At 45.6% G+C, this 25,196-nt stretch overlaps 1 protein-coding gene across 1 annotated transcript in view; it reads right to left on the reverse strand.

The window, feature by feature from the left end:
• Positions 1 to 25,196, reverse strand: part of ERMP1 (endoplasmic reticulum metallopeptidase 1) — a 572,215-nt gene that overhangs the window by 17,119 nt on the left and 529,900 nt on the right. The window contains exon 14 of the mRNA XM_086961418.1: positions 21,973 to 22,136. Coding sequence (XP_086817544.1) covers positions 21,973 to 22,136 — 164 coding nt within the window. The remainder of the gene's footprint in view (positions 1 to 21,972; positions 22,137 to 25,196) is intronic.

A 25,196-nucleotide genomic window follows, 5' to 3' on the forward strand; every position in this document is an offset into this window, starting at 1 on the left:
TACACCGCTATGTGTGCAATGTGTCCCTACAGCAGATGGAACGGCGCCAGAAGCCCACCCTGGTCTATCTACAGAGGAACAAAATCAGGTACTGTGTGCGGTGCTCAAAGCGGCATCAGAAGCCCACACCGGTCACGCATGTGAAGAAAAACAACGAACAAGTGGTAAGCATCGCTCCGCTATAATAAGCCTCCAGTGCCGCTCCACAGTTGTCAGCCTTTAACCCTTTAAATGCATTCGAAAATTTCACGTGTGTGCAAATTGGACTGCTCCCGGCCGTCCGACGCACAGGCCACCTGTGACGTTGGACGTCCAGGAGCCGCCCGACGCCTCCAAAGGGTTAATTGTGCCACTCATGTTGTGCACCATGGTGGCCTACACTGCCCTATGACCGTCCCAACGCACTCAGCACAGCCACCCGAGTCTCACACGTTGATCTCAGCTACAAAGGACGTCTCATGAGACCATTGTGGCTATCTTGTCAAGACTGGGAGCCAATCAGCATCAAGGAATGGGCGGCAGCCATTTTAAAGTCAGGGGCACAATCAATCAATATTTCTTTATTCAGTAAATAAAACATAAAAGAGTACAACGGCATATAATAAAATCAAATTCATCAAAAGGCAATGAAAAACAAAATACAGGTGCTTTTAAAAACAGGAAACACATAAAACAACTAAGCGTGTCTCGATTCCCTCGATGACCAGACAGCCTGTATAAAAGATAAACAGTAATAATGACCTGGACCGTGGGTAGCTTCTGTAAATACAACAAGGTAGGCCTAACTTGTTTAAAGTGCAACGGTTTGAGCAAATGGATTAAAAAACGCTTCCTCCCCATTTGACGGAACTTTTACGCCAGGTGGTTGAGGTGGGGTCGTTTCCACCTGAATCCGATGTGGCTACCATTGTGGTCATCCCAAAAACACAGCCACCCTCTCTAGATTGCTCTGACTACCGCCCAATTTCGCGGATTAACACAGAAATCAAAATCTTTGCCACCGCGATAGCCCAGCGACTTCGGCCTCTGCTGCAGGACCGGGTCCACCCCACCAGTGTGGCTTCATGCCGGCCTGGGGTACCTGCCACTGTATTCGCCGCCTTCATCTGGCGCTGGCCCATCGTCATCGGCTGTATCCATACCTGGCGCTGCTTCTCATGGATTTCGAGAAAGCCTTTGACACGGTGGATATGGGGTACCTGGGCGAAGTCCTGGAGAGAATGGGATTCGGCCATTCCTTTCGCCACCTGATCAGGGTTCTTTATCATAGCCCTAGAGCCATGTCCTCGTTAATGGTGGGCTGTCGGAACCATTTCCGATCCAAAGAGCCACCCGTCAGGGCTGCCCTCTCTCACCACTTTTATTTGCACTGGTGATGGAGCCTCTGGTGGCGTTAATCCGACAGAACTCCCTTATCCAAGTTTGGGCTTGGGATCTGAGCCAGGTGGACAAAATCGCTCTATACGCAGACTATGTCGTGCTCTACCTGGCGGATCCGGAGCACTCCTGCCCTAGAGCTCTAGCGGCCCTCGCGGCGTTTGAACAGATCTCAGGGCTTCGTCTCAACCCGACGAAATCCACCCTGGTCCCTCTACACCCCTCCCGGGCGTGTTTTGATTGGCAGGCGGTGATTCCCCTTCGGAGGCAATCATTCAAATACCTGGGTGTGGGGGTGACACTCCTCCCAGAGCTGGAATGGGCCCTCAATGTTGCCCCCCCCTGGTCGCTCGGATGAAGGTCGACCTAGGGAACTGGCAATCCCTCCCCCTTAACCCACTGGGCAGGAGCGCCCTTTTTAAAATGATGATTCTCCCCCGCTTCCTTTAGATTCTACAGAACATCACGGTCCACCTTTCAGGCGGCTGGTTTCGGGAATTGGACAGCACACTCACCCGATTCCTGTGGGGAGGTGGGCGCTCACGAAAGTCTCGGTCTCACTGCCGGGTTCCCCCCTTTGATGGAGGCATGGGAGTCACCAATCTCTACCTTTACTATTTGGCCACGAGTCTCATCGTGATCCATGACTGGTTTGCGGGCGGCTGGTCCAACCCAGCTTATCGGGTGGAACTCAGTACCTTGGATTTCGCGCAGCTTCAGGGCTTCCTGTATGGCTCCCTGGTGCTGCAGGCCTTGCCCCCAGTCACCAGGACGGTGCTCATGGCTTGGCACGCGGCCCTTCGACATGTGCAATGGGACCAGAAGCTAACGAGACAAACACCGTTATGGCATGGCGCCTGGCTGAGGGAGGTCTCGTCCTTGGGAGGTTTCCGCTGCTGGGACCTGGTGGGGATTTCGGTCCTCGGAGATGTGTGGGTGGGGGACAACATGCGCTCCTTCTCGGTCCTACAACTCCGCCATGCCCTCTCCCATTCCCAGTTCTACAAATACTTACAACTCAGCCATGCCCTCCTCGCACATCTCCCAGCACTCACCACTCTCCCAGAATTCAGCCATCTGGAGGCTCAGGTAATGATGGGGAACCTGGGAAGGGGGGTGTCCCGTATATACCGAGCTCTGGTAAATAACTGCCCTACATCCCTGGACCGGCTTAGGGAGTGTTGGGAAGGATGGGTGGGCCCTCTAGATGACGCAGATTGGCGCAACGCCCTTATAGCACCCAAAACCCTGATTACTAAATTACGCCTGGTCCAACTTTATTATCTCCACACAGCATACCTCACACCAGCAAGTCTCTTCCGCGCCGGTTTGAGAACCTCCCCGGCATGTGCGCGCTGCGATTCTGCCCCTGCTGACTTTTACCATCTGGTGTGGTTGTGCCCGGCCTTGGAGCCGTTCTGGACGGGGGTGGAACGCGAGCTTGCGCAGGCTCTGGGGTGGGCACCTGAGGCACCTGCTGCTGGGGGTGTTTGTTGGCCTAGATGGCTCCAGGGCTGACAAGCGCTTCCTGGGAACGGCCCTGGCGGTGGCGAAGCGGGACATAGCGGCCGTTTAGTCCCAGGCTGCGGCCCGACGCTGCAGAAATGGAGGAGGGGCGTAGGTTGGTGTGGGGTGCAGGAGGAGTCCCTCTTTTAAGCCCAGGGTTGCCCGGAAATGTTTAGCAGGGTGTGGGGAAAATGGTTCGGCCTGTTCCCCTCTTGAGGGTCCAAAACTCACTATGTTTACCTGTTCTATGGAAGCTAATGTAACCAATCAGGGGGGACTTACTATGCCAGTGCTGTCACCAAGATGGGGAAGGTTTTTAACATTGATGTATGATTTGCTACCAATGACTTTGTTTGCTCCAGAAATTTCAATAAAAATGGATTATCAAAAAAAAAAACGCTTCTTCGGCCAACTGTAATAAGAGCAAAACATTGCAAAGTGAAGCATATCCTGTGGAGACTGTTGTAAAGGAAAGATAAATCCAACAGACGCCTTTGAGCTGCTTTGTAGAGATTTATTGCAGTACAGATAGAAACGTGCACCTCTTCATCTGGCCAGGCTCCAACTGACATCTGGAATGCCAGGGAAGCCAGGATGCACAAAGAACACTCAGCATATTCCAAATGTGACATAATACAATTAAGATAAAAGACAGACTAAAAAATGCAACAAGATGAAATGATATTTACAACAGACACACATTGTGACAGCCACAGGATTTCTTTCCCTTTGGCCGGACCCACCGGTGTGGGAAAACCAAAAAATTATGCAGCTGATTAAACCAGAACCTGCCCAATAAAAACCTATGGTGCTGTGAGCGAACCAGGCCCAGGTATGGCTCCAAACCCTCTACATATATCAGAAGCATGTGGCCCCTAACTGCTTGCTTCTGGAGTTCTAGACTTTCTCTCTCCAAACGGGAGTGTTCCAGAAACAATCTTTTAACACTCCCTGACTCGAGGGCGGAGTGATCAGTTTGATTAAAAAAAAAGAATCTTGTCTACCCAAAGAAAAAAAAAGATGCCTTAACATGGGCTAAACATGGAATACTAATACCCATTCCAAGGACAAACAGTCCTCAAGAATCAGCTCACAACTTCTGCTCCCCCCTGCTCCAGACCTTTATCCAGCACAAAATCGGCCTTGGGCGATTAGGTTCGAGATATAATCAACCCCCAGTTCTGCGTGCACGGAAAAAGCTGGGGTAGGCTGGGGGACCTGGACTAACCTGCGCAAAAAGTTGTCCTCCAAAGTCTGGATCCAGTCCGCCCTAGTATATCCCCAGACCTCCCTACCATATCGCAGCTGTGCAATACACTTAGATTGGTACATTTTTAAAAGGTCCCTTTGTGTCCTGGAGCCAAGCCTCTGTGCAAAATTAAAAAAACAGCCCCCATGGGTCTAAGAGACTCTGATCCTTTAACCTCCACCAGGGGTTTCCAGTAGTTTTTGGCATAAAATAAAACTCCCAGATAGGGGAAGGCATTGACTTTGGACAGAGTCCCATAAAAGACACATACTTAGCTAGTAGTAAGTCCAACCCCTGTGCGTTCCGGGCCATCAGGACCTCATTGTCCGCATATAGCAAGATGGGGAGAAATCTGTTCTTGATCTTGGGGCAGTCGGCGGGCACTGACTGAAGCATAGATTCCAGCCTATTCACATACAAAGTGAATAAAAAGGTTGCCAGTATGCAACCCTGGTGAACCCCACAGCTTGTGGAGAATGGTCGGGTGCATGCTCCTCTTGAATAGAAGAGCGCTAGGGTTGTTGAGTGCAGATCAGATAGTACTGCCACAGTGCTAGATTCGACTCCCCACCTCAATAAGCAAAACCCAGTTTACCACGATTTACCCTGTCAAAAGTGGACGTCAAGTCCATAAATGCAAGATGTAGGGTTCTGCCAGAGCCACCGTGTATTTGTTGATAATAAGATGGAGGTTGAGGCACTGGTTGTCTGTCGACCTCCCCACCGTAAATTCATCCTTGACATCACTCAAGAGGTTATCTTCTGCCCATTCAGACAGCCTGTTTAAAACCACCCTCCCTAGAACCTTAACTAAGGCATCAAAAGTGAGACTGCCGATAGCCCCCTTCTTGAATATGGGGACAATCACAGCAGTAAACCAGGAGGGTAGCAACCCCTCCTGTGCAGACGCATTTAAAACTTGTGTTAATAGCGGAGCCCCAACCTCAATATTAGGTTTAAATAAGTCCAGCGGTATGTTATCTGGGCCCTGGGCCTTGTCACTGGTCAGGGCAAGAATTTCCAGTTAGGTTTTCTCTAAAGCAAAAACCACTCGGTCGCTATAGATACCTTCAAAATGAGCCACCCAGTGTTGCTCCGGAATATGAGGACATAATAGCAGGCCAGGATCCTCAGAAAAACAAGGTCGGTTTACAACACTCTAAAAAATTCAACTATCCCCTGTGTCACAGTGTTGACATAGCTCTTCCCAGGCTACCTCCTGTAATTTACGTCTACACTGGGCCACCTTATAAGGCCCACAGGCAGAAAAAAAGAGCTTGATGTCCATTTTAAAGTGGTCAATGTTGTATTTCATTATCTTAATTAATCGGTTATATGTCGCAATGCTATTGTTCCCATAACGAAGGGAGATCTGTTGTATTTTGAGTCTCCCTGCTGCTCAGCTAGAATGCATGTGATGTAGAATGTTGGATGAGTGGAATGCTTGTGCTTTGTGAATGCAGTTGGGTGAGGGCTGAGCAGCAGGACAGCTGCTCCTGATGGGGTTAACATTGTAACTTATAATCTATCATCTTAATTCAATAAAGTAGCTTGCTTAATCAACAAGGAAGATCTAGCTTCTTATTGATTACATCATTTGGCGACATCTTTGGAGGATCTACGCGTGCGAAATAGAAGAAAACGAAAAGCTAATGAGTTCTGTTAAGAAACAGGCAGAGAAATTCAAGCTTGAAGTGAAAAGGTACATGAAGAGAAAAGAAAATCGGAACCAAGATATCTCGAGGTAAATTAATCTTAATTTAAGTGTGTGTAACGCAGTCTGGCAAACTAACCCCATCAGTGACCCGTACATCGGTCGCCCTGAAACCCAGGTTTTCAGATCCATCACCGTGTTGTTAGTTGTGTTCGGGGGCAGTAAAGCGAGCCTCGGTGTAAAGCATTTACTCTTTGACAGCTGCTGTGTCATTGTATGTGGATCGGGGGCAGATAAATCGAGCCTCAGTGGAAAGTGAGGAAAATTACAGCTCTGCTGTTTATTTGAAATCGGAGGCGAAAAGCGAGCCTCAAAGTGAAGTGTGAGCATCTGGAGTGAGGTGGATTAATGACTGCCGCTTTGCCGTTTATTTGTACACGGGGGCAAACTCGGGACTCAGTGAGTAGCCTATGCACGGTTGTAAAGGAGCAAAGATCGGGGGCTGAATTTCGAGCCTCGCTGTTAGTGCCTGATGTTAGTTAACCATCGTGTGTACAAAGACTCAGTCGTGTGTGTTCCAACAGTGTTGATCATTAGATTAACACTTGCTGACCTTCAACTAGTTTGTATTTCGGGGGCAGAGTATCGAGCCTCCGTGTGGTAGTGAGACCGTGGGGAATGAAATTAAAAACGAGTGACCGTGATGGTACATACGGTGTGTGCCTGAAGAACAATTGTTAAAAAACAGCAAATTTGAAGGGAAATACAGTGGTTTAGTGTGTGTGTATAATTAGTCTTGGGCGAGCGATCTTACTTTGCTCCAACTGTCAACTGCTGTGTTCTTCGTACTCAGAGAGATCCTTTCACTGGGAAATAGTCTGTAGTCTGATGACGTGTCAGATTTTTCGGGACCCATGGTGGACAAGCTGCGTGTCCTACGTTACACGCTTTCCTCTGTTCCTCCCGTTGCCTAGCTGCCGAAGTCTGCATTTTTACTAGCTTCTCGTTGCCTAGGTGCCGAAGTCTGCCCGTGATTGGATTTCTGCACGTTTTTGCGCTTGTCGTCAAGCGCATGACAAGTCTGCCCTGCCAGCCGTGTTTGTTGTGTGGGCAGTCGGAACGGTAACATGGATTTCTGCACGTTTTTGCGCTTGTCGTCAAGCGCATGACAAGTCTGCCCTGCCAGCCGTGTTTGTTGTGTGGGCAGTCGGAACGGTAACAGTGCTTAATTTAAAGTTATAGAACCCGGAAGAAGAGCAAAAAGGACAGTTCTTCAAATGAAAGTAGGTCTTTGGGCCCAGAAGGTGTTAAGTGATGGAAGTGGGTCTGTGAACCCAATGGAAGCCGTGACAGTACGTAGCTCCTGGTGTTGGAAAGGGTTTGAAAGACCACGTTGGTGAAGATGTCCCAGAACTTGAAACGCAACGGAGCCGATCATGGGGACAAGACTATCAAGGCTTGATTACTTCTGGTTCTAGGACGACTAATGTGTTAAAGTCTCCTGGAGCAAAAGTTGGTGACAATTGTCCAGTTTCTTTCTCAACAACAAGTGTTGTGTGTTGTGTATGAGATGACTGCTGTTCAGTCTCTCAGTTTAGTGTAGTTTGGTATGTGTTCGTTCTGGTGCTTGGATGAGTTATGCAAGTGCTCGTTCTGGTGTATGATTGAGTTATGTAAGTGCACGATCGGGTGTATGAATGAGTTATGTAAGGGCTTGTTCATTTGTGTGTGAATGAGTTATGTAAGTGCTCGTTCTGGTGTATGAATGAGTTATGTAAGGGCTTGTTCATTTGTCTGTAGTGTACACGTTGATTCCTGATATTTGGTGTTATGGTTTGTTCCTGTGGGTGCTGCTTGTTGTCCTGGTCTGGCCAACTGGTATGATTTGTGGCATTTCGGTTTGATGGTGTATGATGAAGGATAGTGCTTTATTTCAGGGACCTTTTGTGACGTTCTGCTCAGACTGTGGTGTGTGAGATGAGGCGTTACATAGCGCCTCGGGTTGTATTCTTTTGTTGTTGGGTGAATCGTGGTATAGCGATTCAGGATGTATCTTCTTTATAAGTTGGTTAGTAGAATGGTATTGCGTATATTGCATATTCATCTTATGTGCATTGTTTTAAGTTTGTGACTATGTGTACTTTTCATATGGTCATTATCTTGTTTAATTCATCTGTTTTATTTTACAATGTAATTGTTCCCATAACGATGGGAGATATGTTGTATTTCATTATCTTAATTAATTCATCTGTTATATGTCGCAATGCTATTGTTCCCATAACGAAGGGAGATATGTTGTATCTTGAGTCTCCCTGCTGCTCAGCTAGAATGCATGTGATGTAGAATGTTGGATGAGTGGAATGCGTGTGCTTTGTGAATGTCAGTTGGTGAGGGCTGAGCAGCAGGACAGCTGCTCCTGATGGGGTTAACATTGTAACTTATAATCTATCATCTTAATTTAATAAAGTAGCTTGCTTAATCAACAAGGAAGATCTAGCTTCTTATTGATTATATCAGTCAACCAAGCTACACCAGCACTCCCGCAGCCATTTTAAGAGCAGGTATCTGCAAAGCAAATCAATACCAATAATGTACAAGGTCATAACACAGAAAGACAAACGATAAGAATATTGTTTGTGACCAGTTGCTCAAGCATGACAGAGGAACGCAATGAGGGCACAATTTCAAGTGCATTTTTCTGTCGACCTCTGACTTTGACCTCTCTGACTCTCAGACAAAAGAAACTAGCTGGGGAAAATTAATCAGGCTGTTTGAATGCTACATGCGCGCCACTTGCAAAAACAAGCATTGGAAATGCAATAGGTCTCGCAGTAGGAAAGTTTGAGCTATAGGTGTTATTTATTTTTTTGTTTTTTTATTTATGTGTTGTTTTTTCTAAATAGCTAAATTAATAGCTTTCTTCTTTACAAAGCCAATAGTTATAATTTTTGTAAATGTGACACCTCTAGCATTTGTAAAGCAACATGTTTTGTATTAACAGGACTTATATGTGACTTATATGTATTGATATTAAAAAAATCAATGGCTTTAAAAAACAATTAATAATTAATACGTAAATAAAATGGATTTTATTTTATATTGCCAATAGCTTAAAGTTTATTAAATATATTTAGTGAAGATGCTGTGGTTGCGCTGAGTGAGGGTGAGTGAGGGTGAGTGAGTGAGGGTGAGTGAGTGAGGGTGAGTGAGTGAGGGTGAGTGAGTGAGGGTGAGTGAGTGAGGGTGAGTGGGAGGGTGAGTGGGTGAGTGGGTGAGTGAGTGAGGGTGAGTGAGTGAGGGTGAGTGAGTGAGGGTGAGTGAGTGAGTGAGGGTGAGTGAGGGTGAGGGGGTGAGTGTGAGTGAGGGTGAGGGGGTGAGGGGTTGAGGGTGAGTGAGGGTGAGGGGTTGAGGGTGAGTGAGGGTGAGGTGTTGAGGGTGAGTGAGGGTGAGGGTGAGTGAGGGTGAGGGTGAGTGAGGGTGAGGGTGAGTGAGGGTGAGGCGTTGAGGGTGAGTGAGGGTGAGGCGTTGAGGGTGAGTGAGGGTGAGTGAGGGTGAGGCTGAGGGGTTGAGGGTGAGTGAGGGTGAGTGAGAGTGAGGGTGAGTGAGGGTGAGTGAGGGTGATGCTGAGGGGTTGAGGGTGAGTGAGGGTGAGTGAGGGGTTGAGGGTGAGGGGTTGAGGGTGAGTGAGGGTGAGGGGTTGAGGGTGAGTGAGGGTGAGGGGTTGAGGGTGGGTGAGGGTGAGTGAGGGTGAGGGTGAGTGAGGGTGAGGGGTTGAGGGTGAGTGAGGATGAGTGAGAGTGAGGGTGAGTGAGGGGTTGAGGGTGAGGGGTTGAGGGTGGGTGAGGGGTTGAGTGAGGGTGAGGGGTTGAGGGTGAGTGAGGGTGTGGGATGAGTGAGGGTGAGTGAGTGAGTGAGTTTACTACCTTAAAAATGTATGATTTTACTACAAATGTACGTAAGTGAGCTTTTGGGTGTCAGGGTTGCCCCTGTGTTTGTGCATATGGTCTGTGCTCGAGAGGATGAAACACAGCTGTCCGGCCTCGTTGAGCGCTAGATTGCAGTATTCCCGAGGCGCTAGTGCACAAAGCTTTTGGCGCCAACATGTCTAAATGAACTGAGTGCCGTATTTATGACGTCACACCTATTAACCCGCAGTCGCTCCAATGAATAGAACGTAGGGATCGTTTCCTCTAAGGGCACTATACAGATGTTTTCATTTATCTACTATGCTTAGTGCCTGGAAACTTCCCTGGCAATGTGAGATATATATCGACGAGCAGATCCCGTCACTGCGAGTGGAATGGTTCACTACGAGTGTGAACAATAACTTGTCTTTTATAGCGCTGCATACAGCCGTTCGGAGCGCTATTCCGTATAAGCTGCAAACAGCGCGTCATTATTTCCATATTTAATTGCAAGTCATTTACGGAAGTCGGCAGAGAGAGTGGGTGATACTGGCATTCAAACCCTCGACCGTCAAGCCCATGATCGGAATACAACGGGGACACGTGTAATTTCCTGAACCCTTTTGCCAACTGTAACACACTTCCTATTACGTTCTTGTTATGTAGGATTTGCATCTTCAAATAGGAGGCCGTTATTTACGTCTATTTGCGATTTTCATGGATTCTTTTTCAAACTAAACAACACGCAATAGTGTTACACGGAAGCGCTAAGATTTTTGAGCACTTTAGAAAAAAAACACAGTACAAGAAAAGAGATGCTAATTTCACGGATTCTTCTTCGATCTGTGAAGCGACCTGGTTGATTGCAGGCTGTGCAGACAACTCTACACAACCTCATGGTGGCCGCGGGATAGGGTGTGGCAGCTGACAAATTAAATGCTTGCGTGTTTCCGGAAAGGCTGCTGAAATGAGGAGTCCCCGTGCCAGCGACTAGTCTAGGGGAACATCTGGAGATAGGATGAAATGTCCATGCATCTGAATGGCCAGCAGGGCTGGGGCACAGCCAGTCGTGTGACAGGTATGCTGTGGGCTCGATGCCTCCTGAAAGGTTAGTGGATCTGAGTTAAAACTGGACAGCCAACTCAGTTGGTTGACGTATTGCTGTATCAATGATGTGGTAACCTGCAAAATCAACGATTTCAATCCCAGAGTTTCTGACTCAGCCTTCCATCCATCTTAATGTAATAGTAGCGTGTTACCAGCTGCTTAGAAGGACGAGCCATTGTGGTAAAGGCAGCAGCGAAAAAAGCAACATATGGCTGGGGAGTGCAGGGGAGGGGGCGGAGAGGGGAGAGGTGCGACACGGCATGTAATAGTAGCGTGTTACCAGCTGCTTAGAAGGACGAGCCATTGTGGTAAAGGCAGCAGCGAAAAAAGCAACATATGGCTGGGGAGTGCAGGGGAGGGGGCGGAGAGGGGAGAGGTGCGACACGGCAGGCAGGCAGGGGAGGAGAGTAGGAGGAGGAGGGGGGGGGAGGAGAGTAGGGGAGGCACGGCCTAGCGGCCGTGCAATCAAGAAGTGAGGGGGCGGAGCTGGGGGAGGCTGTGAGAGAGAGTAGGCAAGGCAGGCGGCTGGGGGCATGTGCATGCGCATTTAAGCTCAATGCGCATGCGCATTGAGCTTAAATTTCTCGTGCACTGCAAGGAATCGCCACGATTCCTTGCAAGTTGGATAAAGAGTGGATAAGCCACCATAGACTCGCAAGCTCGATGCGCATGCGCATCGACAGGCGAGACCTAACAACACAGATGAACAAGCCAAAGACCTATTCCTAAATCTATTTTACGAAGAGTTAGAAGATCTGCTTTTGATTTTCCTGCCAGAATCAACATACAAAGGCCTGATAAAATGTCTCACTGAAAGTCTCAACCCCCAGAATAACGTCGATTTTGAATGCTACATGTTCAATACAAGGTGCCAACGCATGGAAGAGTCCCTTTTGCAACCTGGTTGGGCAAACTGGTCACCTACTGTGGCTTTGACAAATTAGACAATGAGGAGGCAATACAGCTGCGTATAATTGAAGGATGTCAATCGGTTGGATTCCGCACAGGAATACTAAAAAACACATACACATGACCATGGCGCGAACAGAAGCCAGGACCACTTCACATGCCATACAGATGGAAAATGGGCAATTGCGGATGACTGAACAGGCTAACTGCATGGCCGGGAGAAACAGTAGACATGACAAGACATTGCCGCCACTGAAGGAGAAACATGAACGACCATGCTATAGCTGCGGATTAGAATACCCACATGTTGGCACCCTGCCTGGCCATGGGACAAAAATGTCAGAAATGCAACCAAGAAAATCATTTTGCAAGTGTCTGCATGGGCCGACACCAAGTCAGAGAGACGGCGACCTGCCAGACCACGAATGATGTCAAACAGAAACGCGAGGTATATGGAAACACACAATCGCAGCCCATCAGCTGACTTTAATGCAGCTCATGCATGAGAGACCACCGAACGGTTATACCTCATGTCAGATGTCTCAGTACAAGGCCGCACGAATGAACATGTCCAGCTCATTGTCAAATAAAAAAGACCGCAACTGTGGATCTTTAGGTTCGAAAGCACACAATGAGATTCACACTAGACAGCGGATCCACATGCAACATCATGTGCATGTTGGAATATGAGACGATAAAACACAATCCTCCTTTGTCACCCTCCACTGTTGATGTTTTCACAAGGGGCATGAAGAAACTTGTAGTGAGCATAGGGAAATTTATGGAGACACTCGTATACAATGAAATGTCTGTACTGGAAGAGGTGCACGTTTTTCAGGAACACATCCCAACGCCATGTTTGCTCAGTAAAATCACTGCATCACTCAGGTGATGGGCCTCCTAGCAATGACATACCACATGTCTGCGTATCATAACATTCTGAAAGAACACCCTGCGATCCTCAAAGGGTCGGGGAAGCTGAGGACAAGCAAATTACCCTTCACATCAACGAAGCAGTCCAACCAGTAGGTCAAAGTCATAGCAGAGTCGCTGTGCACCTCCAGCTGCAGGTGGAAGAAGAACTAAAGAGCCTGCTAGCCCAGGATATCACTGCCCACAAATGGACCAACCCCATGGGTGTCACCGCTCGCGGCTGTACCAAAAAAAAATAATCAAATACACATCTGTGTCGACATGCGCATACCAAACAGCAATTGAAAGAACGGTGTCCAGGTCCTTACCTGAACGACATGATCAGCTGCCTCACCAAAGCATGTATATTCTCAAAGCTAGATTTATTCAAAGGCTACCACCAGCTGGAGCTTTACCCGCAGTTCCAATACATCACAACCTTCTCCACTCATCTGAGACTATTTCGCTACAAGCGACTAAGCATTGGAGTATCTCAGCAGGTGAAATATTTCAGGAGATGGTGCAACAGGTGATCGGGCTTGTAAAAAACGGTGTAAATTACAGTGCCGACATCCTAGTATTTGACTGCACAAATGAAGGTCACGACAAGGCACTAAGGGCCAGGAGTACGATGCTTGCATTTTGCGACTCGCAAATTGCATCGCTTTGCGACTCTCAATATGCACTGTACAACAGTGCCTCAGACACGGTTTGCAATTCCCAATAGGGTCTCAAATTGCATGCCTCATCAATATTCATGAGGCAAGCTCAATTTGAAACCCCATTGGGAATTGCTAGCACTACCAGGGATGGTGGCCTGCTGGGGTCAGCTGACCACCATGTCTGGGACTGCTTTTTAAATAAAGCAGTTTTTAAAAAATGCAGCCCGTTTTCCATAAAGGAAATGGGATGCATTTAAAAATGAAACTTTTCCGTTTAATTTGTTTTAAGGGCAGGCAGTGGTCCCTGGGTCCAATGCCTGCTCTTAAAAAATAATTTCTCACACACTCACAAAGAGGAAGGGGTCCCTGGGGACCCCTTCTCGTTTGCTCGTGGTCTGCCACTTACTTAAAGTAGGTGACAAACTGCAAGTGGTTTGCGGCCGCAAAGAATAGTACATGGCAGTGAGTCTTGCTATTAGGAAGGGATGCCCCTTCCTAATAGCGAGAGTCCCAAACGCTATTGTGCGAGCCAGTGACTCGCAAAATAGGGTTTGTACATGCCATGACCCTTTTTTGCAGCCGCAAACGGACCGATCTCACGTCTGCGAGCGCAAAAAAGGGTTGTACATCCGGCCCCAAGAAAAGTCTGCAGTCAGTTAGAAATTGCTGGCCTGACACTGAATGAAATCAAACGTGAGCTGAGAAAGGAGAACTCATGTTCTTTGGCCACATCTTCTTACTGAAAGGAATGTGGCCAGACCCCAGCAAAGTAGAAACGCTCTGCAAAACACGACCCCCAGTGGAAGAAAAAGAGGTGAGGCTGTTTTTTGGGATGGCAAATGACTGTGCTCGCTACATCAAAGACTTTGCCACAATGAGCACCCCACTTTGTGAACGGACTAATCAGGGACAGTCCTTCCTCTGGACCTCCGAGTGCGACAGGGCGTTTGAAGACATCCGGAATGCAGTCACAGCAGTAGACCACCTTGTCTACTTCGACATATCTCTGTGCTCACTGACCTCACCATAGTCGCCAGCCCGGTAGTGTTAGTTGCCAATCTCGCAGAACATATGCCAGGAAGAGACACGCCAAAGTAGATTTTTGCGTATGCAAGTAGGAGCCTGTCTCACACGGAACGGGCATACACTCAACTACAGAAAGAGAGCCTAGCGGTAGTGTGGGCATGTGAACACTACCACATGTTCATCTGCGGGAAGTAATTCACCATTGTGACAGACCACCAAGCACTGGCCACCATGTACGGCAACCCAAATGCAAAAAAGCCCCCGCACATCATAAGATGGAGGATATGCCTGATGGATTACGACATCAAAATAGTCCACAAGCCAGGAAATGTGCTCAACCCTGTAGACTACATGTCGTGCCACCCGCTGCCTCATGTAACAGAGACAACCTCCATGGCCAAGGAATACCTCAACTTTGTGCTGCGACAAAATACACCTGCCCCAATAACGATACAGGAACTGGTGAAAGCAACAATGAATGACGCCACGCTACAATCAGTCAAAACACTTATACAGCAACAGAGTTAGAGACATGTGAACAGCAGTTCAGTAAGGGAAGGGGTCAGAAGAAAAGAAATACTTGATTTCAAACACATACAGGAAGAGTTGTCTGAAACGGAGCACAGAATACTACTTCAAGGAACCAGAATAGTGATACCAAAGACCCTCCGACGGAAATCAAAAAGACTGGCATATGAGTCTCACAGAGGCATAGTGGCAACAAAGAAAATGCGGAGAGGAAAAAGTATGGTTCCTGGGACTTGACCGTCTGGTAAAAGGTATGATCATGAGCTGCCACCTTTGTCAAACAAAAGGAAAACCACCAAAACCAGACCAACTACGCATGTCTGACTTCTCTGAGGTGGTGTGGACAATACTGGCCGCTGACTTCTATGGGCCGCTGGATACCGGTGGCTACCTGTTAGTCGGACAAATACTCCAGCTTCCCCCTAGTACGCCAAGTGTTATCAACGTCAGCAACTGCAACCTTACCAATTTTAGATTACATATTTGCAGCATGGGATGCCCCAATCAATCAAGGGGTTGCATAGTGCGGCTACTCACCCGTGAGGGTCTCAAGGCGCTGAGACCGAGACCTAAGAGCCAATCTCAGGAGATTAATTTTGCAAGTTCAGGCCTATCTGGGAATACATCCCAGGACAATAACACCTCTGTGGCCACAAGAGAATAGCATGGTGGGAAGGTGCATGGGCACCATTAAAAAAGGCCATTAAATGAGCTAAACATGCACATATCTCAATGGGCCAAGCACTATGCCAAATACTACTACAACAACCCACACAGTTCCACGGGACGATGCCAGGCAGAACTTGTACTTGGGAGAACTAGTAGGACCCACCTGCCTCAGCTGGGCACCAAAGCACAACCTGAAAACAGTGGCATTGCCACACAAGACCAATAGGAAGATGAAACAACACTGCCTATACACGGCTTCATGCCACAGCCTCTGAACTAAACCAAGGGAATCTAGTACTCATGTGCCAACGGCAAACAAGGAAGTCAGACAGTCCCTTCTGGCCAGCCACTAATTACCACAGCAGCGTCGGGGTCCTACTCGATCATCAGACACAGCTCTCACTTCAAAGAATTGAGAACATAAGTCCTAGAATGTGCACAGAAATTGATCAGGAAACTTGATTGTACGAGTTGAATTTTGGTTGTACATAATCATGAGCCATAGAAAGAAGAGTACAGTAGGTGGTTTAAAGCAAATCACTTGGGCTTTACTAGATATGTAACCTGGACAATAATTAGACGAATATCATGCTTGCATTACTCAAAAGCGAAATCATGATGGCCAAACACAATAAGAAGTGTTTCATATTGAGTTTTACAAGATATTCTGATGGGGGGGGGGGGGGGGGGGGGGGGGGGAATTATGATGAATTGACTAAACGTGACCAGGTTTTTGTTGAACGTTACTTTTGCTGCAATACTGATGGATTATCAACATTGACAGATGTACTGGAAATGAAGAATTAATGAATATAACATTAATACTCAGTTAGACTTTTTACAAATGAGGTGTTTTTGCTAAAATAATTTCTCAAGTGTTATTAAAGGATTATTGTTAAACTGGTTTTGTTTGACAAAATAAAATCGCGTTCACATTTATCAAGCAGCACTATGTGTACGAAATCCCAAATTATAGAGTGCAACTTCGCTAAGTGGGAACACCTCTTGCTGTACTGCTGCTGTCAGTATTGTCCCACTCTTGTACTTCCCAAGCTGCTAGAAAATGGCTAAACTCAAGGGTCAGGTCCTTTTTCTCCCACATTACAGCAGTTCCATGCCATCCTGTCCTCCTGAATCTAGATATTTAGTTATTTAGATTATTATTGATTGCTTTGACAAGAAAGAATCAGTAGGATCTTAATAATAACAGAGTTGTGGTCATTTTTACTACTACTATGATTGCGGTCATTAAGGCCATGTTGTAATGAATCAGAAGCTGCGGTTGTCAGTCTAGATAATGTCAAGTACACCAGATGTGACATGCAGCCTCCAGGAAAACCTTGGAGTGAATGTCTGGTTCAGAAAGCAAGATGGTGGCGCCTGCTTTGATAAGTGGAGTTTACCCGTCTCTCAACCCAACCTCTACCTCAAACACTGGTGCAGGGGCTATCTGAGTAGCCCCAGCTCTGCTGAAGAAATGCTACCAGCCGAGCCTTGGGATACTGCAGCAAAGTGTGCTACAGTATTTGGAATCAGTGTGGTGGAGAGTGGTTAGCTCCTCTCTCTTTGGTCCATGGGTTCCTTGGCTCCTACTGAGTGGACGTGGGGTAGCCAAGTGTCTGCAAGGATTTTCCAAAACATAATGATAGTGAGGCAAGAGTGGTGATCTATGCAGCAGCTGCAGCGATCGAGCACCAGAGTACACTGAGAGGGCAGCATCTGTTTGCCTCTGGGGGGTGGATGCTTATTCCCATACAAGAGCCTAGATGGACTAATGAGACACCCAACTTGTGGGAACAAGTTTGGTGCTACTTGCAAGTTTTCCAACTCCTACAACCCACAAACTAATGGATGGATTTAAGAGAGTTCATAAAACCTTTAAGAGCATGAGGAGTGCTTTCCGCCACTCTTGAGATGCAAGTGCTATTCACACCTTTCACATACTGGCGAGTACCACATAAGAGGGTGGGCTTTAGCCCGTCTGAACATCTCCATGGGCATCCTGCCTGCATCCCACTTACTTTGCTGAAGGAGGGTTGGATAGCTAACCAGAGGTGTCGCACACATATGTGGTAGATCACATGCTTGACCCAAGAGCAAGATGGTGCATTTAATGCTCTAAGTGAACAGCAACCTTCATGCAAATGAGACCCTGCTGATGAGCTAGCACTGACTGATGCGCTAAGACTGATTGTGTACCGGAATTGACAAAAAAGTAACGATAACAAAGCCAGTTTTTGTAAGCGACTTATGAGAGAAAAAAAAATCCAGCAGTGTTCTGAAAAAGATCAGTATGGATACTTGCATACCTTTAGTGCTGGCGGGTAACCTTACCAGGTGTAGAGTCAACAGGTGGAGTTGAGATTGGTTAGACAGGGAGAAAGAGGAGTAAGACAGTGAGCCCTCCATGAAATCTTAAACCGCAATCCTAATGATAGCTTGGTGAAGAGAGTCCATCTTGCTCCAGATTTGTCACCAACACAGCAAGAGTAGTGTAGGCCTTTTCAGAGACACTGATCTCAGGTCTGACACTAGTGGGTACACAAAACATTGATAATGGGGTCAATATTTCTGAGACAAGTCACGTAACAGGGTGTCATATACGTTCCAGGCTTCCATCAAGGCAGATGTAGGCCCTCAGGTCCTAGGATGTCCCAGAGACTATCAGCAAACCCATTGGTGTTGCTGCCCAAGCAAACTATCACACACAATATGCTTTGTGTGGCCTACTGTGGCTTGATGAGGTCACCCACAGTGGTGAGCTCTTGGTCCCCACCAGACAAATTAGCTTGTGGCCAATCTAGGCACAAGGGGTTTGTGTCTATCTGATTTCTGTGGCTACTGATAAGACATGCTTACACCTAGTGGATAGTGGGAATGTTCCTTCTGAAATCTGATGGGACTGTACTTGATCCAGGTACCAGCACTTGAGTTGAAAAACTCTTTCACCACCTTTGAACAGTTGGTGAATGGCATCCTCACAGAGCTGTGCTGTCAATTTAGACAACAGAGCACTCTCCAGGAATCCCCAAACCACTAGAGGAGGGTGCTACTGGTACCACAGAGCGACAAGCTGAACAAGTGCCGGATTGGGCAGAACTCTAATGTCTACCATAGTCAACAGGTAAACAGAACAAAGATCCAGCTACTAAAGAGCAAATTCCCAGCTGTGTTAGACTGAAAGGTCCCCTTGCCCTAGACTGATATGAGGGTCTTTTTAAAACTAAGAATTACCATGATTTTGTGGAGAATTTTGGGCCCATGCTTGCTCTATTGAATGCCTTTGCTTCCAAGAAGCAGCTCAAACAGGCCAATTAGCTTATGGGATATCAGAATACCTTCTGGAGACTCAAGAAGGCTAGGAGTAAAGTCACTGTACTTCAGGCACCCAACTACGGTAGGCCCTTTATAAGACAGACAGATGCCTCAAACAAGGGTATGGGTGCAATTTTGTAATGGAACAATGTAAGCAAGGAGAATTCAGTGACTTTAATCATGCAAAAACTACAGAAATGTGTGACAACTGAGAAAGAGGCTTACACTACGATTCAGATATTGACAAATCTTTTGAGGAGGCTTTTACTATCAAAATGGACAGTAAACTCTTACATTGGATGATGGCCATGAAATGTGATAATCTAAAGAGCACACAAGTCGTTTGATCTTTTACAAACGGTAACCCACCAGCCAACAGAAAACTCTGCTTGGGCGGGTGTAGCCTCTGTAAAGCTAATTTGCGAAGGGCCTGCAGCAGGGAATACATATGCGACTCTCTACCTATGTGATAATCTACCCCTCATTGTCTCCTTTGGGCATTCCTGGTATGTTTTCCTGCACAGTAGAACAGTCTCACGAGTCTCATGACAAAGGGTCTCTACAATTTTGACAAGTGGTGCTCCAACCACAGCCACAAGTTACTAGACTGTGCAACTTATCGAGCTATTCCTGACCAGAATGGTTTTATAGAAGGCGTCCTTGCCCATAGTCTACATGAAAAAGCTGTATGTATGGTAGAGATAAAATGGATATCATACCGTACAATTAAGAAGCACCAAAAGCAGACTCTGTGCTTGTCTACAGTTAAAACCTGCAACTTTAGAGTTAATGTAATCTTAAGAGACACAGAGAAGTTAAAGAACAAGGAGCCTCATATTAATGATTATGCCTTCATATTACTTTCATAAAATTTATGTGGCATATTGTTCCTCAAAAGAATACATTGCTTGGCCATTAAACTTATAAATGATAGATGCATTACCTGAAATGAACGTTCTACCACGCATCACACACCACAGGTAACTTCACTCCACCCCAAAATTAACGTTTAAAGCGAAGGTACTAGGCAACTCAAGAAGCTTAACCTAATACCTTGTTCTTGTGTTCTTAAGGACATTGGCAGTACTAGTCCTAAGAACTGACTAATTGTCTTGGAGTTACACAGGCCTTGTAGAACAGTTCGGACAAGAGTGAATGACTAAAGGGATCTTGTACTAAAAACTCCTTTGTAGTATACATTTTGGACTTTCGTTTATATTCTAGACATTGCCTCAGTTTTAAAATCTGGTGTAGCAAACTTTTTGCATGTGGGTGCTTGTATCAAAGTATTCCTAATATCCTAGTAGACCACCTTAAAAAAAACGAGACATCTGTATTTTGCAACAACCTTTTCAAAACAAATTTCCTAAAAATATTGGTTGTATGCTAGATAAGCAGTTCTTAGCCTTTTGACTTCTGTGAACCCCCACTAAATCACTACTGGAATCCGGGGACTGCGTGAAGTTCGTTATTGGAAGCGGGAGACCCCCACCCTAAGCAATTTCTAAAATTTGAACGTTAAAACAAATACACAAATACAAAAACAAAATAAGTATTGTAAACAAATGCTCAAATATTTTGTTTAATTCACACTCAAAGAAAATATTTTTACATTTCCAATTTTGCTTCTTTATTTTTACATAATCACAGACTCCCTGAGTAGGCCTTGAGGAACCTCAGGGGTCCTTGGACAACAGGTTAAGAACCACTGTGCTAGCCCATGAATCATTCTAAAACCTCCTTGTTTGCAGAGCAAGCCTGACCCTTCGCAGTGGTATTTTGAGGGGTTATAGCCCATGCCCCTAAATTATATTTTCTAAAAATAGGACCACACATTTTGCAGCTCGATACCATGCGTTTTGAAAGCCGTTCAAATATTCTAGGGATGTACTTTTACATAGCCAATTATGCTTAAAAGCATCAACCTTCACATTTGTACCTTCCACTTCCTTTTATTTTCCTACCTGTCCTTTTTGTTGTGTAACATGACGGATATCTTTGTGGAAGCAGAAGAACAGGAAAGGGTAATATTATACAGATTTTCCCATCATAGGTCTTGCACTGCAAATCTATCTCCTAGGTTACCTGCTCAGACAGCACAGCTTTGTTACATTTATACAATTCTACACATATGCCAACAAACAAATATCGTTAATATCTACCCTACTACAAAAGTGTGCACTTAGTCCTAACACTTATAGACAAACAAATACCTCTCCATACATATACATATCCAATTACACCTTTTGGCTCTTGCTTCGAACCTCACCTATGACAGGTGGTACCTGCTTTTCCTCTGCTGCCCTGGTTACACTGGTTTGGGTGTAGATAAGGAGACAGTCACATAGCACCAGGCCTGCTCCGGTGTGAAGTAAACAGTAATTAGCGCTACTAATCTCGGTTTCTTCCCCCCCTCTACCCATGCAGATTTAGTGCTCTGCTTATTTGGAGGCTCAGGTGACAAAACTGCTGCTCTCTCTCATGGATTACAAGTCAGACTCTGCATTAGCACCTATTCGGATGTGTGAGGGTCAGAGTGCTAGCTACAGGAAAGGACATGAAAAAGAAAAGCAATGACAAGCAGCTTTCTTTGGTACAATCCCTTCCAAGTTTTAACCCCCTCTTCCACTAACTGACAGATTCAAAGAGGCTATCTATCCTGTTTTCCCAATGAGGTCTGAACACCGGACATACGAACGGGTTTGCATTCTGTGGGTAAGGGCAGCCAATTGCCATCAGTGCTGGTAAAGCTGCTGTCCTTGTCCTTTTCCTGACATTACTGGTATGTAAACTCCAGTCACCAAAACTGCAGTGTGCACATAAAAGCACGAAGTTGGTTCAGACCATCAGCATACTTACTTATATTGAAACTATTTAAACTGGTGAAACTGACACACAAAGCCCAAAGTGGCAGTTTGCACCGAAGGCACAAAGGGTTTCGCAAACACATATCCAAAGAATGTATTTTTCAGTAAATTAATTCTTTTAAATTCCATTTCTAAATGTACTTTTCCAAGTCAGATGTCAGTACACAGATTCCTGTGCCTTTAACCTCACCCAGAGCAAGGATACATGAACCACCAGAGATACTCAGTTAACCTGAGCAAAACGTTTTGCTTGGTGGGAAATGTAAACAAAATCAAGAATAGTCACCTTTACTTCAATCCAAAAATGCCAGGTAGGTGCCTGTAATCCATGGGAGTAAAACACAAAATAGTCTCCCCCTGCGCCTTCAACAGGAATTCCGTCTCCCAGAGACCATGTCGTCAAGGAGGATCCATTTTGTGGGCGGAGATATAAAGTCATATGGCTAGGACCTAAAACAAAAAAAAAACATTAAAGAAGGAGTTCATTTAATCTGTACATCACAGCTGCACAATAAAACGCAGGCGACAAAATAAGGGCACACTCTAATCAATGTGGTTTTCTGAAGAAGATGCTTCTGCCTGGAGAGAACGTCTTCAGGGAGTGAAAATAATATTCTGACTAATGCAATTGCATATTACAGCATAAATTATTCTGGGGACTAAAGATGGCAGGGTTTCCCATAACTAATACATCAAAATGTAATTTTAAACGGCGATAATGTCGGTTTAATTACACAAATATAATGAATATGGTAATCAATATAATACTATTGTATTGTTTCAGTTGATCTAAACGTACTTAAGACATCAACAATACCTTTTCCAAACATAATAAAGGTTCACAATTGTGGATATTCAAAGTAAATCCACAGAATTTGGCAATACCAAATTTCAAGGAAAAATCACTGAACATAGTAAAACATTTAGTTCTTAAACTGCCATCAAAAAGCCCAATGGTTTCAGAGTGGTAAACTGTGTGAGTAGAAGGGTTTGGCCTCTGCCATTTATTGTGGAGCCTGCCTCCATTGCTGGTGTGGAGGGATCCGTTGTTGGTGATCTCAACGATTTACAAACTATTATGGTTTTGTAATGAACACTTTCACGGTCAACAGAAAAAGGTGAAAGATGTTTCTTCAACAGTCATGGTGCATTGGACCGGAATCAACTGCACTTGGTCAATCACAGTGTCTGGAACTGTAACAGACTTCCCACTTCATGACCCCAGGTGTCAAGGCAAGACTGACAAGTCTCTGTGAAGGGTATAGGTGGAGGACAGCCTAGATTAGGGTTGCACAATTCCATTTTGAAACATGAATTATTGATGACATATTAGGTACTTTCTCATTAATTTACAGGAAGATGAAATAGTTGGCCAGGGACAGGGGAGTCTTAGGAACTAAGAGGTATTAGTGTGAGTGAAACCCACAGGATTGGAGCACAAATCTCAGGAGGGAGGGCATTGCCACCACAGTCCCCAATATAGAATTGTGGATGAATACCTTGAAAGAGGTATACTTCTGCAAGCATTAATGGGAGGTGTTCCAATTGAAGGGGGTCAGTCCGGGTACTAGCATAAGCATACTTTCAGTCCTCCCTCCTAGGTATCTTGCAGGGAAGTGTCATCTGAAACCACTTTTACCTTTTACACTCCCACCTCACTTCTCTCCACACCATGGTGATGAGATGGAGCACAAGGCTGCAGAATACTTAAGTGTTGCTCTTGGATGAGAGTGAGGCATTAGTAAGAATAATGGGATCTGAAGAATCAAAATTGAATACAATCCTCCTCGAGGAACTCCAGTCAACGTTACGTACCACCAATATGGTAGAAGCATATGCACAGTTATAGCAGATTTCGTGCATGAATGGTGATAAAAAATTCCATCCTTTCCAGAGGAAGGTGCCTCTAAACCGTAATGCTTAAATAACATTAAGAAAAGCCAGAAGGATCCTAAACAATAAGCCCACCTCAGAACAATGGGTGGCCTTCCTGAAGCTGGGACGAGGAAGCCACAAAAAAATGACCGAAATCTCAGAAGAGATGCCTTAAGGGCACACAAGAGAAACTGAGACACCAAATCAGTCATATGAGGGAAAGTGAGCTTTTGATTCCACTGCACCACCTCCCCGATATCTTTTTCAGCAAATGCTTAACCATAGCCTGGAGGAAACCGAGGGCAGGGATACGGATTTACTGTATAATTTAGGTTTTCTGATTCTGATGAGATTCCTGATGCATTCCATTGATTGGAAATGGAAAAGGTGAAGCACTGGCCAATGAGCAGGTTAAAGGGGTGCAAGTAGGATCAGACCAGTTAGGGAGGAAACAAGTGCACGCAGTGGACAGGAGCATGGCATGAAGTAGCACAACTTATTGTATGTAAACACGAGGATTGGATTAAAATCTGCCATGACAACTCCCCATTTACCACCATCATTGACAATATTGATTGGCACTTCCTCTCTCCTAAAGACATGGCTGTAGGAGTTGGACATGGAGTCCTACTATAACCTAAGATACTCTGCGAGTGACTGTCGAGCAAAGATCAACGTATGGCCCAATCCGGTAGATGAGCATGACCCTCTCACGATAATGAGAATGACAACTCTGATAACCTCTCCCATTTTTAGCTTGAAATGCTGCTACCCTTGCAACAGTATCCCGAAGCTGGCAGATTGGCGGGGGTAGTGGGGTGCGTCAAGGTACCATTCATGTCCTTTGAGCTCCAGCTGGTCTTCTGAATATTACTAGACAATAACCTAAAATCTAGACCATCCCCAGATATTCAGGGAAGAACTAAAAACTGTCTGTGAATACTACAAGCCTGTATGGGCTGAGGAGAATGAATTGTTATGTATTATTCTCGGCGAATTTAGAGGCTAGATGTTGATCAGAACCAACTGGTCACAACAATCACCTAAGGATAACAGTAGTGCTAGAGATGTTTCGTTGAATGAAGAATGTCCTACTAAATCTCACCGGACCAAAATTGACAATGGTAAATATAGCAAAGGAGAAACCCCTGCTGAGTTCTTAGACCACTAGTGAGATGTTTTTACTGTCATTCTCATATTGTGAAGGCTGTACAAACAACTCAAGAGGTAGTTGGAGTTGCTTTTGTTCAGGAATTGTTACCACAGATACAAGAACAATTAAGAGCGATATGCATTGGTTGGCAAAACTAAAACTTGTCTATAACTGTCAGTAATGTAAGAAAGAATACACAATCTAAACGAAAATGGTTACAAATGCAATCCTTTCAGGAGACAGTCATAGGTCGTGCTAATAGAGAACTGAGCGGGCCCGTGTGCTCAGTATACAGGGAGGCAGAGGAGTAGAGAGGTGCCAGGTAAGGGAATGACTTACCCCTCTTGGTAAATCCTCATGTTTCAATTTTGGACAATGGACACAAGATGATTTTTTTGTGTATTCTTTCATCCTCAGACCAGAAAAGGACTTATGTACAATGTGACATCAACAGAAAATACACTTCCTATCTTACTGATGCT

The sequence above is a fragment of the Lissotriton vulgaris genome, chromosome 3_1 (assembly GCF_964263255.1).
Source record: "Lissotriton vulgaris chromosome 3_1, aLisVul1.2, whole genome shotgun sequence".
NCBI classification, from domain to species: Eukaryota; Metazoa; Chordata; class Amphibia; order Caudata; family Salamandridae; genus Lissotriton; species Lissotriton vulgaris.